The sequence below is a fragment of the Heptranchias perlo genome, unplaced genomic scaffold (genome assembly GCF_035084215.1).
Source record: "Heptranchias perlo isolate sHepPer1 unplaced genomic scaffold, sHepPer1.hap1 HAP1_SCAFFOLD_54, whole genome shotgun sequence".
Classification (NCBI taxonomy): Eukaryota; Metazoa; Chordata; class Chondrichthyes; order Hexanchiformes; family Hexanchidae; genus Heptranchias; species Heptranchias perlo.
In genome coordinates this window covers 4168734-4181672 of record NW_027139559.1, presented here as the reverse complement: position 1 = coordinate 4181672, position 12939 = coordinate 4168734, and the positions used below count along the sequence as shown (strand labels likewise).

Below are 12939 nucleotides of genomic sequence, written 5' to 3'. Positions count from 1 at the left end.
TAAGAGTGAGGTCTTCCGAACACAATGGAGCACCCGTCAATCAAAGGAGTGAGGTCTCCCTAAAGACAATGGCAGACCTGCCAATCAAAAGAGTGAAGTCGCCCCAAAACAGAATGGCGCAACTGTCAATCAAAAGAGTGACGTTAGCAAATAACAGAATGGCGGACCTGTCGATCAAAAGAGTGATGCGCCTAAACACAATGGTTGGCCCATCCTAGGTCACGAGCGATTCTTGCTGCAATTCAGGGGAGGGAAGACCACGGATAAATATGAGATTAATTGACTGGAAACAGGCAGTATCACTCCTGGGCTGGGCTCAGTTATTATTATAATTAATTAATTTGGTAATTAAGGTCACAGGATATTTCACCGCGCTTTTGAACTGCTCTCTGAATTTGGACTGAGTCACCGCATAAATAAATGTGTTTGTGCAGGAAGATAAATTCTGAAGCATATATCCGACTTGTTGAAGGGTAAATAAAGAATCATTATAATCTAGGGGACTTGTTCCTGCAATGTTATAATATAAGAAATCTGCAACAGTTGTCAGCCACAGAAGTATGAAGCTGCCGGATATGGTGAAGAGTAAAATCACAGACTTCCTCCTACTCTCCATCTCTGGGTCATTGCGATTGTCTCCCTTGCTCTTACCCCTCAGTCCCTTACGAACCCGACTGGACACTAAAATGTGTCTGACTGTCAGGGCGTTGAGCAACAAAATTAAGGTGAATGGGAGCAATGGGTTTAAAATCGTATCAATCCAGTTAAAGCTCACCCATCCGGGCTCGGTAAAAGAGCTTGTTTTTAAATTACAGAACCATGGTAAGTTGTCGATTATCTCAACAGGTTCAATTGTCACGTAGAAGGGAACGTCTTTCAAACAGAGCAGAATGCAGGTTGTCGCTAAAACCACAGCCGCAGTTTTCCCGGTGCAATATTCAGTTTTCAGCTTTTGGCAACAGATGGCGACAAATCGATCAAAGGAAAAAGTGACGGTGAACCAGACAGAACAGTCGATGGCTGCACGAGTCAGAACAGCGATAACACTACACACAGGGGTGATCTCCAGGAAAGATATTGGGAAATAATAATAATTGATCCGAGTTAATACTACCTCAGTGATAATGACCAGTAGATCCGCCGCTGCCATCGCAACCAGATAGCGAGTGGTGCAGGTGGAGAGACCGCACTTTCCCCGGGATAGGATCACAATCGCAATTAAATTAACTGTAAGAATAAGAAGGAAAAGGGATTGGAAATTACTGCTCAAACTCAACGGGCCATTCTCCGTGACTGAGCCCACACAGTAAGTATATGAGTTTTAGAATACTGCAGTGTTCTAAGCCCAGGCAGTTAGTACGTGAGTGTGGGGATATCACAGTGTTGTCCTGGGCCCAGACAGTAAATATGTGAGTGTGGGGATACCCAGTGTTCCCTGAGCCCAGACAGTAAGTATGTGAGTGTGGGCATATCCCAGTGTTTCCTGAGACCAGACAGTAAGTATGTGAGTGTGGGCATATCCCAGTGTTTCCTGAGACCAGACAGTAAGTATGTGAGTGTGGGCATATCCCAGTGTTTCCTGAGACCAGACAGTAAGTATGTGAGTGTGGGCATATCCCAGTGTTTCCTGAGACCAGACAGTAGGTATGTGAGTGTGGGCATATCCCAGTGTTTCCTGAGACCAGACAGTAAGTATTTGAGTGTGGGCATATCCCAGTGTTTCATGAGACCAGAAAGTAAGTATGTGAGTGTGGGGATATCCCAGTGTTCATTGAGCCCAGACAGTAAGTATGTGAGTTTAGGCGTATCCCAGTGTTTTCCTCAGTCCAGACAGTGAGTATGTTAGTGTGAGGGTAATGCAGTGTTTGAAACATAGAAACAAAGAAAAAGTTACGGCACAGAAGGAGGCCATTTGTGCCACAGTTTCTATGGCGGTTGAAAAAGAGCTTCCCAGCCTAATCCCACTTTTCAGCACTTGGTCCGTAGCCCTGTAGGTTCCGGCAATTCAATTGCATATCCAGGTACTTATGAAATGAGTTGAGGTTTTCTGCCTCTACCACTCTTTCAGGCAGTGAGTTCCAGTTCCCCCACCACCCTCTGGGTGAAAAAATAAAATCCTCAGCTCCCGTCCAATCCAATTAGTTTAAATTTATGCCCCCTGGTTATTGACCTCTCTGCAAAGGGAAATAGGTCCTTCCTTTCCATTTTATCTCGGCTCCCCATAAATGTATTCACCTAAGCCTCCTCTGTTCAAAAGAAAACAACCCCACCCAATCCAATCTTTCCTAATGGCTAAAACTCTCCAAGTTCTTGCAACCACCTCGTAAATCCTCTCGTGCAATTACATCCTTCATGTAATGTGATGACCAGAACCCTACACAGTACTAAAGCTGTGGCCTAAGCAATGATTTATACAGTTCCAGCAAAACCTCCCTGCTCTTTTATTCTGTGCCTCGGCTAATAAAGGAAAGTGTCCAATATGTCTTCTTAACCACTTTAATAATCTGTCCTGCTACCTTCAGGGATTCGTGGACATGCACACCAAGGTCCCTTTGTTCCTCTAGGCCTCTCAGTATTCTTCCATTTATTGTGTGCTCCCTTGCCTTGTTTGATCTCCCCAAATGCATTACCTCACACTTCTCCAGATTGAATTCCATTTTCCACTTTTCTGCCCACCTGAACAATCAACTGATATCTTCCTACAGTCTACAGCTTTTCTCCTCACTATCAACCACACGGCCAATTTTTGCTTTATCCGCAAACTTCTGAATCATGTCCCTTACATTAAGTCCAAAGCGTTAATATATACCACAAAAAGCAAGGGACCTAATACTCAGCCCGGCGGAACCCCACCGGAAACAGCCGTCCAGTCACAAAAATAGCTTGATTTTACTTGCCCTCTCTTTACCTTCCAAACTTCTTTTTTTAATTTCACCCCTGCACTTTTTATACTCCTCAAGGCTTTCTGTCGTATTGAGTTCTCGGTGTCTGACATAAGTTTTCTTTTTCTGCCCTATCTTACCTTGCCTGCTCCTTGACATCCAGTGGGCTTTGGATGTGGCAGCCCCACCCTTTTTCTTTGTGCAAACATGTTTACTTTGAACCCTTTGATTCGGCCACTCGAATGCCTCCCACTTCTCTGACATTGATTTACTTCGAATAGCTGTTTCCAGTCCACGTTTGCTGAATCAATTCTTAGCTTAGTAAAACTGGCCTTTCCCCAATTGAGAACTTTTACTCCCGTTGTATATTTATCCTTTTCCATGACTATACTAAAACTAACTGAATTTTGATCACTACCACCAAAATGCTCTCCCACTGATACTCCTTCCACCTGTCCAGCCTGGTCCCAGTCAGTAAGGATGCGAGTGTGAAGATATCCCAGTACTCTTCTGAGCCCAGATAGTAAGTATGTGAGCGTGGGGATATCCCAGTGTTCTCCTGAGCCCAGACAGTGAGTATGTGAGTGTTGGATATCACACTGCTCGCCTGGAACAAGCAGTGGGCTTGTGGAACTTGTGGATATCCCAGTGTTCTCCTGTGCACAGCCAGCAATTGTGTGAGTGTGGGGATACCCCAGTGTTCGGCTGAGCACAGACAGTAAGGATGTGAGTGTGGATATATCCCAGCGTTCTGCTGGGCACAGAGAATAAGCATGTGAATTTGGGGAAGTTCCAGTGTTCTCGTGAGGCCAGGCAGGGAGGATGTGGGGATATCCCGTGTTGTCCTGGTCTCAGTCAGTAATTCTGAGCGTGTGGTGTTATCTGTGTTCTCCTCATCTCGGACAGTAATTATATGAGTGTGGGCATATCCTAGTGTTCTCACCCCATACACCTGCACTTTGCGGCAGATTTACTGCACAAGGATCATGAGCTGGAACCTGAGACGATTCTTCCTTCCCAGCCCAGAGTCGCTGTGTTTAGCGTCCTAACCCTGGACCCTGCCCAAAATGGGGAATATTTTTGTTGTATATGAAAGCAAGGTCTTGTCATTTCAATGTGTAAAAAAAAACTGATCGTGCATTGTTTAAAGGAAATAGATGCAAGTGAAGTAAAATAAAACATCATGAGAGGGCGTGGAGTTTGAGCGGAACAGTAAGTAAAAGAAACTGAACCAATAGACTAGAAGTGAGGCCCCCCAAATATACGAGCGGGGGAAGGTTGTGGGTAAGTTTTCGGTGTCTGCTCTCTGGCAGGTATGATCCCATCCCCTGTGAGTTTGAGGGGAGCACAAGTTTACTGGTCTTCGGACCTGAGAGAAGGAATGAAAGGGGTAGAAATATATAAAGTTGCCAGAAAAAGTAGCAAGTCTGAGGATTGAGAACAGTTTAGAATTCAGCAAAAAGGACCAAGAGATTGATTAAGAAGGGAAACATAGAGTATGATAGCAAACTTGCAAGGAACATAAAAGTGGACTGTTAAAGCTTCTACAAGTATGTAAAAAGAGAAAGACTAGTGAAGACAAATGTAGGTCCCTTACAGTCAGAAACGGGAGAATTTATAATAAGGAACAAGGAAATTGCAGAGCAATTAAACACATACTTTGGTTCTGTCTTCAAGGAAGAAGACAGAAAGAGCTTCCCAGAAATGCTAGGGAACCAAGGGACTAGTGAGAAGGAGGAAATAAATGAAATTAGTATTAGTCAAAAGATAGAGCTGGAGAAATGAATGGGACTGAAAGCCGACAAGTTCCCAGGGCCTGATAACCTGCATCCCAGAGCACTAGAAGAGGTAGCCATGGAAATAGTGGATGCATTTGTTGTTATCTTCCAAAATTCTATAGATTATGGAACGGTTCCTGCAGATTGGAGGGTGGCAAATGTAAACCCACTATTTTAAAAAGGAGGGAGAGAGAAAACAGGGAACTGCAGACCGCTTAGCCTCACATCAGTAATGGGGAAAATGTTAGATTCTGACATAAAGGATGTGATAAGAGGGTACTTAGAAAATATCAAAGGGATTAGACAAAGTCAACATGGATTTATGAAAGGGAAATCATGTTTGACAAACCTACTGGAGTTTTTTGAGGATGTAACTGTTAGAATCGATAAGGGAGATGCAGTGGATTTTCAGAAGGCCTTTGATAAAGTACCACATAAGAGATTAGTGTGCAAAATTAAAGCACATGGGATTGGGGGTAATCAAGGGCATGGATTCAAAATTGTTTGAAAAACAGGAAACAGAGAGTCGAAGTAAACGCGTGTTTTTCGGGGTGGCAGATTGTCCCTAGTGGGGTACCGCAGGGATCAGTGCTTGGGCCCCAGCTACTCACAATGTGTATCAATGATTTGGATGAGGGAACCAAGTGTAATATTTCCAAGTTTGGTGAGGACACAAAACTAGGTGGGAAGGTGAGTTGTGAGGAGGATGCAAGGAGACTTCAAGGCGATTTAGACAAGTTGAGTGAGTGGGCAAATACATGGCAGATGCAGTGTAATGTGGATAAATGTGAACTTATCCACGTCGGAAGGAAAAACAGAAAGGCAGAGTATTATTTAAATGGTGATAGATTGGGAAATGTTGATGTACAAAGAGACCTGGGTGTCCTTGTACACCAGTCACTCAAAGCAAACATGCAGGTGCAGCGAGCAGTTAGGAAGACAAATGGTATGTTGGCCTTCATTGCAAGATGATTTGAGTACAGGAGCAAGGATGTTTTACCGCAGTTTTGCAGGGCCTTGGTGCGATCACAGCTGGAGTATTGAATGGAGTTTTGGTCTCCTTACCTAAGAAAGGATATACTTGCATAGAGCGAGTGCAGCGAAGGTTCACCACACTGATTGCTGGGATGGCAGGACTGTCGTATGAGGAGAGATTGGGTCGACTCGGCCTGTATTCACTCGAGGTTAGAAGAATGAGAGGGAATCTCACTTAAACATATAAAATTCTGACAGTGCTGGACATAATGGATGCAGGGAGGATGTTTACCCTGGCTGGGGGGTCTAGAACGAGACGGAGCATGTCTCAGGGTATGGTATAGGACAATTAGGACTGAGATAAGAAGAAATTTCTTCACTCAGAGGGTGGTGAAACTGTGAAATTCTCCACGACAGAAGGCTGTGGAGGCCAAGTCAATGAATATCTTTAAGAATGAGCTCGATAGACTTCCAGACACAAAAGGCATCAAAGGGCAAGGGGAAACAGCAGGAATATAGTGTAGAGATAGAGGATCAGCCATGATCATATGGCATGGCGGCACAGTCTCGAAAGGTCGAATGGAATACTCCTGCTCCAATTTTCCATTTTTCTAATTTTTAAAATGAAAATCTGGAACGAAGTGTCGTATGTCCTCGGAGCGTCGGGTCAGAACGAAACAATGGATGAAGATTCAGATCCAGAAAAAGGGCGAGAGATCTGAGACGAGAGCAACTGAGCAATCTCAAATAATAATTGAACAATTTGATTTAACATCATGAGTATTGTTTAATGACTGCTGACTGTGATTCACTAACATGAGTATTAGTTAATTACAGTCTCCTGTCATTAAACAGCATGAGTATTAGTTAATCACAGTCACCTGTCATTAAGCAACATGCATATTGGTTAATTAGTCACCAGTCATTAAACAATATGAGTATTATTTAATCACAGTCACCTGTCATTAAACAACATAAGTATTAGTTAATCACAGTAACCAGTCATTAAACAACATGAGTATTAGTTAATCACAGTCACCTGTCATAAGACAACATGAGTATTAGTTAATCACATTCACCGGTCATTGTACAACATGAATATTAGATAATCACAGTCACCAGTCATTAAACAATATGAGTATTAGTTAATCACAGTCACCTGTCATTAAACACCATGAGTATTAGTTGATCACAGTCACCAGTCATTTTATAATGTTGCAGATATTGAAGTGATTAATTTATTGAAGCAGTGCACTATTTATTTAACTATGAAGAGTTTACTAATTTATTATTTATTGCCCCCGACAGATCTCTGTATTATGGAAACCCAATATGTTTGTTCTTCAGTAATACGTGTCTCTCCTCACAGGAACATACCTCACTGAGCTAAGGGCATGGATCGGTGCAGGTTGCATGTGTGGAGACTCTGAATCAAGTATAAGAACTGGTTGATTAAACCTTGATCAGTTACACGAGTGGGCGAATCAATAACCACAGACCAACATTCAGCCTGTGGAAAAGCAAGGTCATAAATTTGAACAGTCATGACCCACAAACTGTCAGGGCCGCATCGGGGCAAAGGGACTAATCAGCACCAACACAACTAAAGTGTTTGCAGTAACTATACATTGAGAAAGAATAAGTCATTATAAACAAACTTTGAATACTGTAAAACTGCTGTCCTGCTGTTTATCTGTTCGTAAATAGTTAACATTTGTTTCAGCTGGTGCAGTTCAATTGATATTCTGATGCCATTGGGAATCTGTGCAATGCATTGAATGGAGGGGGTTTAGTCCATCGAGAGTGAATGGGAAGAGGGTTCACTCATTGGTATCCCATATAATGGGAGTGAGTGGGAAGCGCTTCGGTCCATTGACTTTCAGTTCAAAGAGAGTGAATGGTAAGGGGTTTGACACATTGGGATTCTGGACATTGCGAGTCAATGGGAAGTGGGTTGACATATTTGGATTCTGTATATTGGGAGTGAATATGAAGGGGTTTGGTTATTGGGATTCTGTAGAGTGAGAGCGAATGGGAAGGGGTTTGGTCCTTTGGGATTCTGTACAGTGGGAGTGAATGTGAAGATGTTTGGTAATTGGAATTTTTTACAGTGGAAGAGAATGGGAAGGTGTTGTGTCATTGCGATTCTGTGCAGTACGAGTGAATGGGAAGGCGCTTGGCCCATTGGGATTCTGGTCAGCGGGAGTGAATGGGAAGTGGTTTGGTCATTGACAGTATGTACATTGGGAGTGAATGGGAAGGGGCTGGTCCTTTGTGATTCTGTACAGTGGGAGTGAGTGGGAAGTGGCTTGGTCCTTTGGGATCCTGTACAGTGGGAGTGAATGGGAAGTGGTTTGGTTCGTTGGGATCCTGTGCAGTGGGAGTGAATGGTAAGGCGTTTGGTCGATTGAGATTCGTTAGAGTGGGACTGATTTGGAATGGGTTTGTTCCTTTGGGATACTACACAGTGGGAGTGAATGGGAAGGTGTTGTGTCATTGCGATTCTGTGCAGTGCGAATGAATGGGAAGGGGTTTGGCCCATTGGGATTCTGGTCAGCGGGAGTGAATGGGAAGTGGTTTGGTCATTGACAGTATGTACATTGGGAGTGAATGGGAAGGGGCTGGTCCTTTGGGATTCTGTACAGTGGGAGTGAGTGGGAAGTGGTTTGGTCCTTTGGGATCCTGTACAGTGGGAGTGAATGGGAAGTGGTTTGGTTCGTTGGGATCCTGTACAGTGGGAATGAATGGGAAGATGTTTGGTCATTGGGATTTTGATCAGTTTGAGGGAATGGGAAGGGGTTAGGACATTGGGATTTTGTAAAGTGGGAGTGAATGGGAAGGGGTTTGGTCATTGGGATCCTCTACATTGGGAGTTAATCAGAAGGTGTTAGGTCTTTGTAATTCTGTACAGTGTGAGTGAATGGGAAGGGATTTGGTCATTTGCATTCTGTATAGTGGCAGCAAATGGGAAGCGGTTTTGGTCATTGGGATTCTGTACAGTGGGAATGAATGGAAAGGGGTTTGGTCCTTTCGGATTCTGTACAGTGGAAGTGAATGGGAAGGGGTTTGTTCATTGGGAATATATAGAATGGGAGTGAATTTGAAGATGTTTGGTCATTTTGATTTTGTACAGTGGGATTGAGTGGGAAGGAGTTTGGTCATTGGGATTTTGTACAATTCGAGTGAATGAGAAGGGGTTTGGTCCTTTGTGATCCTGTACAATGGGAGTGAATAGGAAGATGTTGTGTTATTGTGATTCTGTACAGTGGGAGTGAATCGGAAGGGGGTTGGTCATTGGAATGGTTGAAGTGGGAGTGAATGGGAAGGGGTTTGGTCATTGGGATTCTGTACAGTACGAGTGAATGTGAAGGTGATTGGTCATTAGGATTCTGTACAGTACGAGTGAATGTGAAAGGGGTTTGTTGCATTATGATTCTGCACAGTGGAAGTGAAAGGGAACGGGTTTGTGCCATTGTGATTCTGTACAGTGGGAGTGAATGGGAAGGTGTTTAATTATTGCGATTCTCTACAGTGGGAGCGAATGGGAAGCGGTTTGTTCATTGGGATTGTGTACGGTGGGAATTAATGGGAAGGGGTTTGTTCACTGTGATTTTCTACAGCGGTAGTGAATGGGAAGGAGTTTGTTCATTTGGGATTTTGTACAATGGGAGTTAATGGGAAGGGGTTTGTTCATTGTGGTTCTGTACAGTTGGACTTAATGGGAAGGGGCTTGGTCTTTGGGATTCTGCGCCTTTATCAGGTTTGTATTCACTTTGATTCTATGAAGCTGGATGGAGATGAGTGATGTGTGAATGTTTCTGGTTAGAATGTGACTGGTTAGAATATGACTAGTTACGTTGTGACCGGTTGGGGTGTGACTGGTTAAGATTGTGACTGGTTCAGGTGTGACTGTTTAGCGTGTGACAGGTTAGCGTGTGAATGGTTAGGCTATGACTGGTTAGCTGATGACTGGTAAGCGTGTGACTGATTAGCGTGTGAATGATTAGGTTGTGATTGGTTAGCATTTGACTGGTTATTTTGTGACTGGTTAGCGTGTGACTGGCTAGCGTGTGACTGGTTACCGTGTGACTGGTTAGCGTGTGACAGGTTAGCGTGTGAATGGTTAGGGTGTGACTGGTTAGCGTGTGACAGGTTAGCGTGTGAATGGTTAGGCTGTGACTGGATAACGTGTGTCTGGTTAGGGCGTGACTGGTTAGCGTGTGACTGGTTAGCGTGCGAATGGTTAGCGTGTGATTAGTTAGCGTGTGACAGGTCAGCGTGTGAATGTTTAGACTGTGACTGGTTAGCGTGTGACTAGTTAGGGTGTGAATGGTTAGCGTGTGACTGGTTAGCGTGCAAGTGTAAAAGTGTACTTGTGTTCAGACAGTTTATCTCATTACCGAGACTAGGCAGAAATTTGACAGGTTTACCTTGGCCGGTTGCTTCTGGTTGGTCTGATTTCAGGATTTTGAAAGGATTGTGTGTAGACCGCAATATGGCAGATTGGAGTCGTTGAGGCGACTAGAATAGATGTATTTAAGCGGAAGCTAAATGAACACATATGGGAGAAATGAATAGAAGGATATGCTGATAGGGTGAGATGAAATAGGAAGGGAAGATGCTCGTGTGGATTATAAACACCGGCATGGATTTCTTGGGCCGAATGGTCTGTCCCTGCGCTGTAGATTCGACGTAATTCTAGGCAATAAAACAACATCATTCATACTGAAGCCCAATAGGAGGTTAAATGAAGGCAGCGGAATGATAGTGAATATTGGAGGTCCAGGTATGACTCGAGGATTATTTCTGAGAAAGGAGGAATTAATACCCAATCTAAGTCTGCACCCTCCCTAGATCACTGAGTGAAATACAGACATAGTTTGGCAGTCTCTTCAGGCTCAAAATTAGGCATCACCGATGCGACCGAGCAGCACCAGATAAGATAAATCGAGGGAGAAGGAAAGTGAGGACAAAATTCACAGATGCATCAATGCTTCAAGACCAGAGGAATCAGAATCAGGAGTATCATCGGGGAACTTTAGTATTGACACGAAGAAGTGTTTCTTAGGACCAACATTGATAAACAGTTGACAGATATTCATAGTAATAAATGATCACTGGGGTCAGGTCTCCCACTCCGGTTAATGACCCACACTCAGTATAATTGTACACTGACAGATACTCCCAGTAATACAGGGTCACTGGGGTCAGGTCTCCCACTCCGGTTAATGACCCACACTCAGTATAATTGTACGCTGACAGATACTCCCAGTAATACATGGTCACTGGGGTCAGGTGTCCCACTCCGATTAGTGACCCACACTCAGTACAATTCTACACTGACACACACTCCCAGTAATACATGGTCACTGGGGTCAGTTGTTCCACTCTGGTTAGTGACCCACACTCAGTACAATTATACACTGACTCACACTCCTAGTAATAAATGATCACTGGGGTCAGGTGTCCCACTCCGATTCGTGACGGACACTCAGTACAATTCTACACTGACAGATACTCCCAGTAATAAATGGTAAATGGGGTCAGGTGTCCCACTCCGATTAGTGGGCCACACTCAGTACAATTCTACACTGACACACATTCCCAGTAATAAATGATCACTGGGGTCAGGTGTTCACTCCTGTTAGTGACCCACACTCAGTACAATTCTACACTGACACACACTCCTAGTAATAATTGGTCACTGGGGTCAGGTGTTCACTCCAGTTAGTGACCCACACTCAGTAAAATTCTGCAGTGACAGACGCTCCCAGTAATAAACATCCCCGGACATTTGACAGCAGTGAATGCAGCTTCAAATTTCCACAACCATCCACTAAAGGTAATAATTTGATCCTGTAACTTAACCATGAGACTTCAGCTGAAATATTTATATTGAGATAAGGTAAGGATCGTGAACAAATATGACATCTGATTTATTGAAATTATATCACTGTACCGCTAACTGTGTAATGCTCACCACTAGACCAGCATATAACTTTATCAATTACAGAGTAAAACCAGAGGACAGCTCACTCAGAGATTCACACAACTTAAATGGTTATATTCGCTTACCAGGCACACCAATGACGGCAAGGATCATGTAATATATTTTCTCGACGCTGTAAAGTGTTGCACCCATTTTCAGTGTGAAGTGATCTGTCCCTTCGTGCTGCAAGCAATCTCTTTGATTTAAACTCTGAGGCGATACATTCCCAGAGCCTTCAATTTATATCCTGTTGTATATCACTGGGGACTTGAGGTTGCAGCATCATTCAAATTAGTTTTACTTATCTGAACAAACAGGTTGCTACAGCCGATCTCAGTCCCTATTGTGAGAGAATACATTTAGTGCTGGGATTGAATTGGAAAACCCAAAGACTGCACAATTTTGATAATATTAATTAACTAATGAAAATTATTAGCTGTATTCTGAGAGCAATGATGTTGTTCCTTCATCTCGATCTCATATTGTTTTGGTGAGGTCCTTCACTCTGCTGTGTTCATTCAGTAATTAAATTTCAAATGTTAGAGTGTCCTTCTCAGGGCTGTTCTACTCAATTCTGGGATGTGGGGTCCTCTTTAACTGTGGTTACCGGATTAAAGTGGGATATTGAGGGCAGGAAACAAACAGTTGACCAGACATCGATAGACATTGAGGGCTGAGAACAGTCTTCTGACCGGACATCGGTTGACATTGAGGGCTGAGAACAGTCTTCTGACCGGACATGTGTAGACATTGAGGACTGGGAACAGGCTGGAGAACGGACATCAAAAGATAATGAGGGCAGGAAACATGCTACAGACCGGACATCGATAGGCAGCGAGGACTGCGAACAGGCTACAGACCGGACATCGATTGGCAGCGAGGACAGGGAACGGGGTGCAGACAGGACATCGATGGGCAGTGAGGGCAGCGAACAGGCTGATGACCGGACATCGATGGGCAGTGAGGGCTGTGAACAGGCTGATGACCGAATATCGATGGAGAGTGAGGGCGAGGAACAGGTTGCAGACCGGACATCGATAGAAAGTGAGGGCTGGTAACAGACTGCTGACCTGATATCGATTGAAAATGAGGGCAGGGAACAGGTTGAATGCCGGACATCGATAGACAGTGAGGGTTGGGAATAGAATACTGACCGGACATTGAAAGACAGTGAGGGCTGTGAACAGACTGATGACCGGATATCATTAGACAGAGAGAGCTGGGGACAGGCTGATGACTGGACATTATTTGACAGAGAAAGCTGCGGAAAGGCTGATGACCGGATATCGATAGACAGAGAGAGCTGGGGACAGGC

General features: G+C 44.0%; 1 protein-coding gene across 1 annotated transcript; it reads right to left on the bottom strand.

The window, feature by feature from the left end:
• Nucleotides 1-316: 316 nt before the first annotated feature.
• LOC137315185 (probable G-protein coupled receptor 139) lies at nt 317-11777 on the bottom strand. The gene is made up of 2 exons (XM_067980064.1): nt 11711-11777; nt 317-1293 (listed from the first exon to the last, which is right to left on the bottom strand). The coding sequence occupies exons 1-2, from the start codon at nt 11775-11777 to the stop codon at nt 317-319; spliced, it is 1044 nt and encodes a 347-aa protein (XP_067836165.1).
• Nucleotides 11778-12939: the final 1162 nt, after the last annotated feature.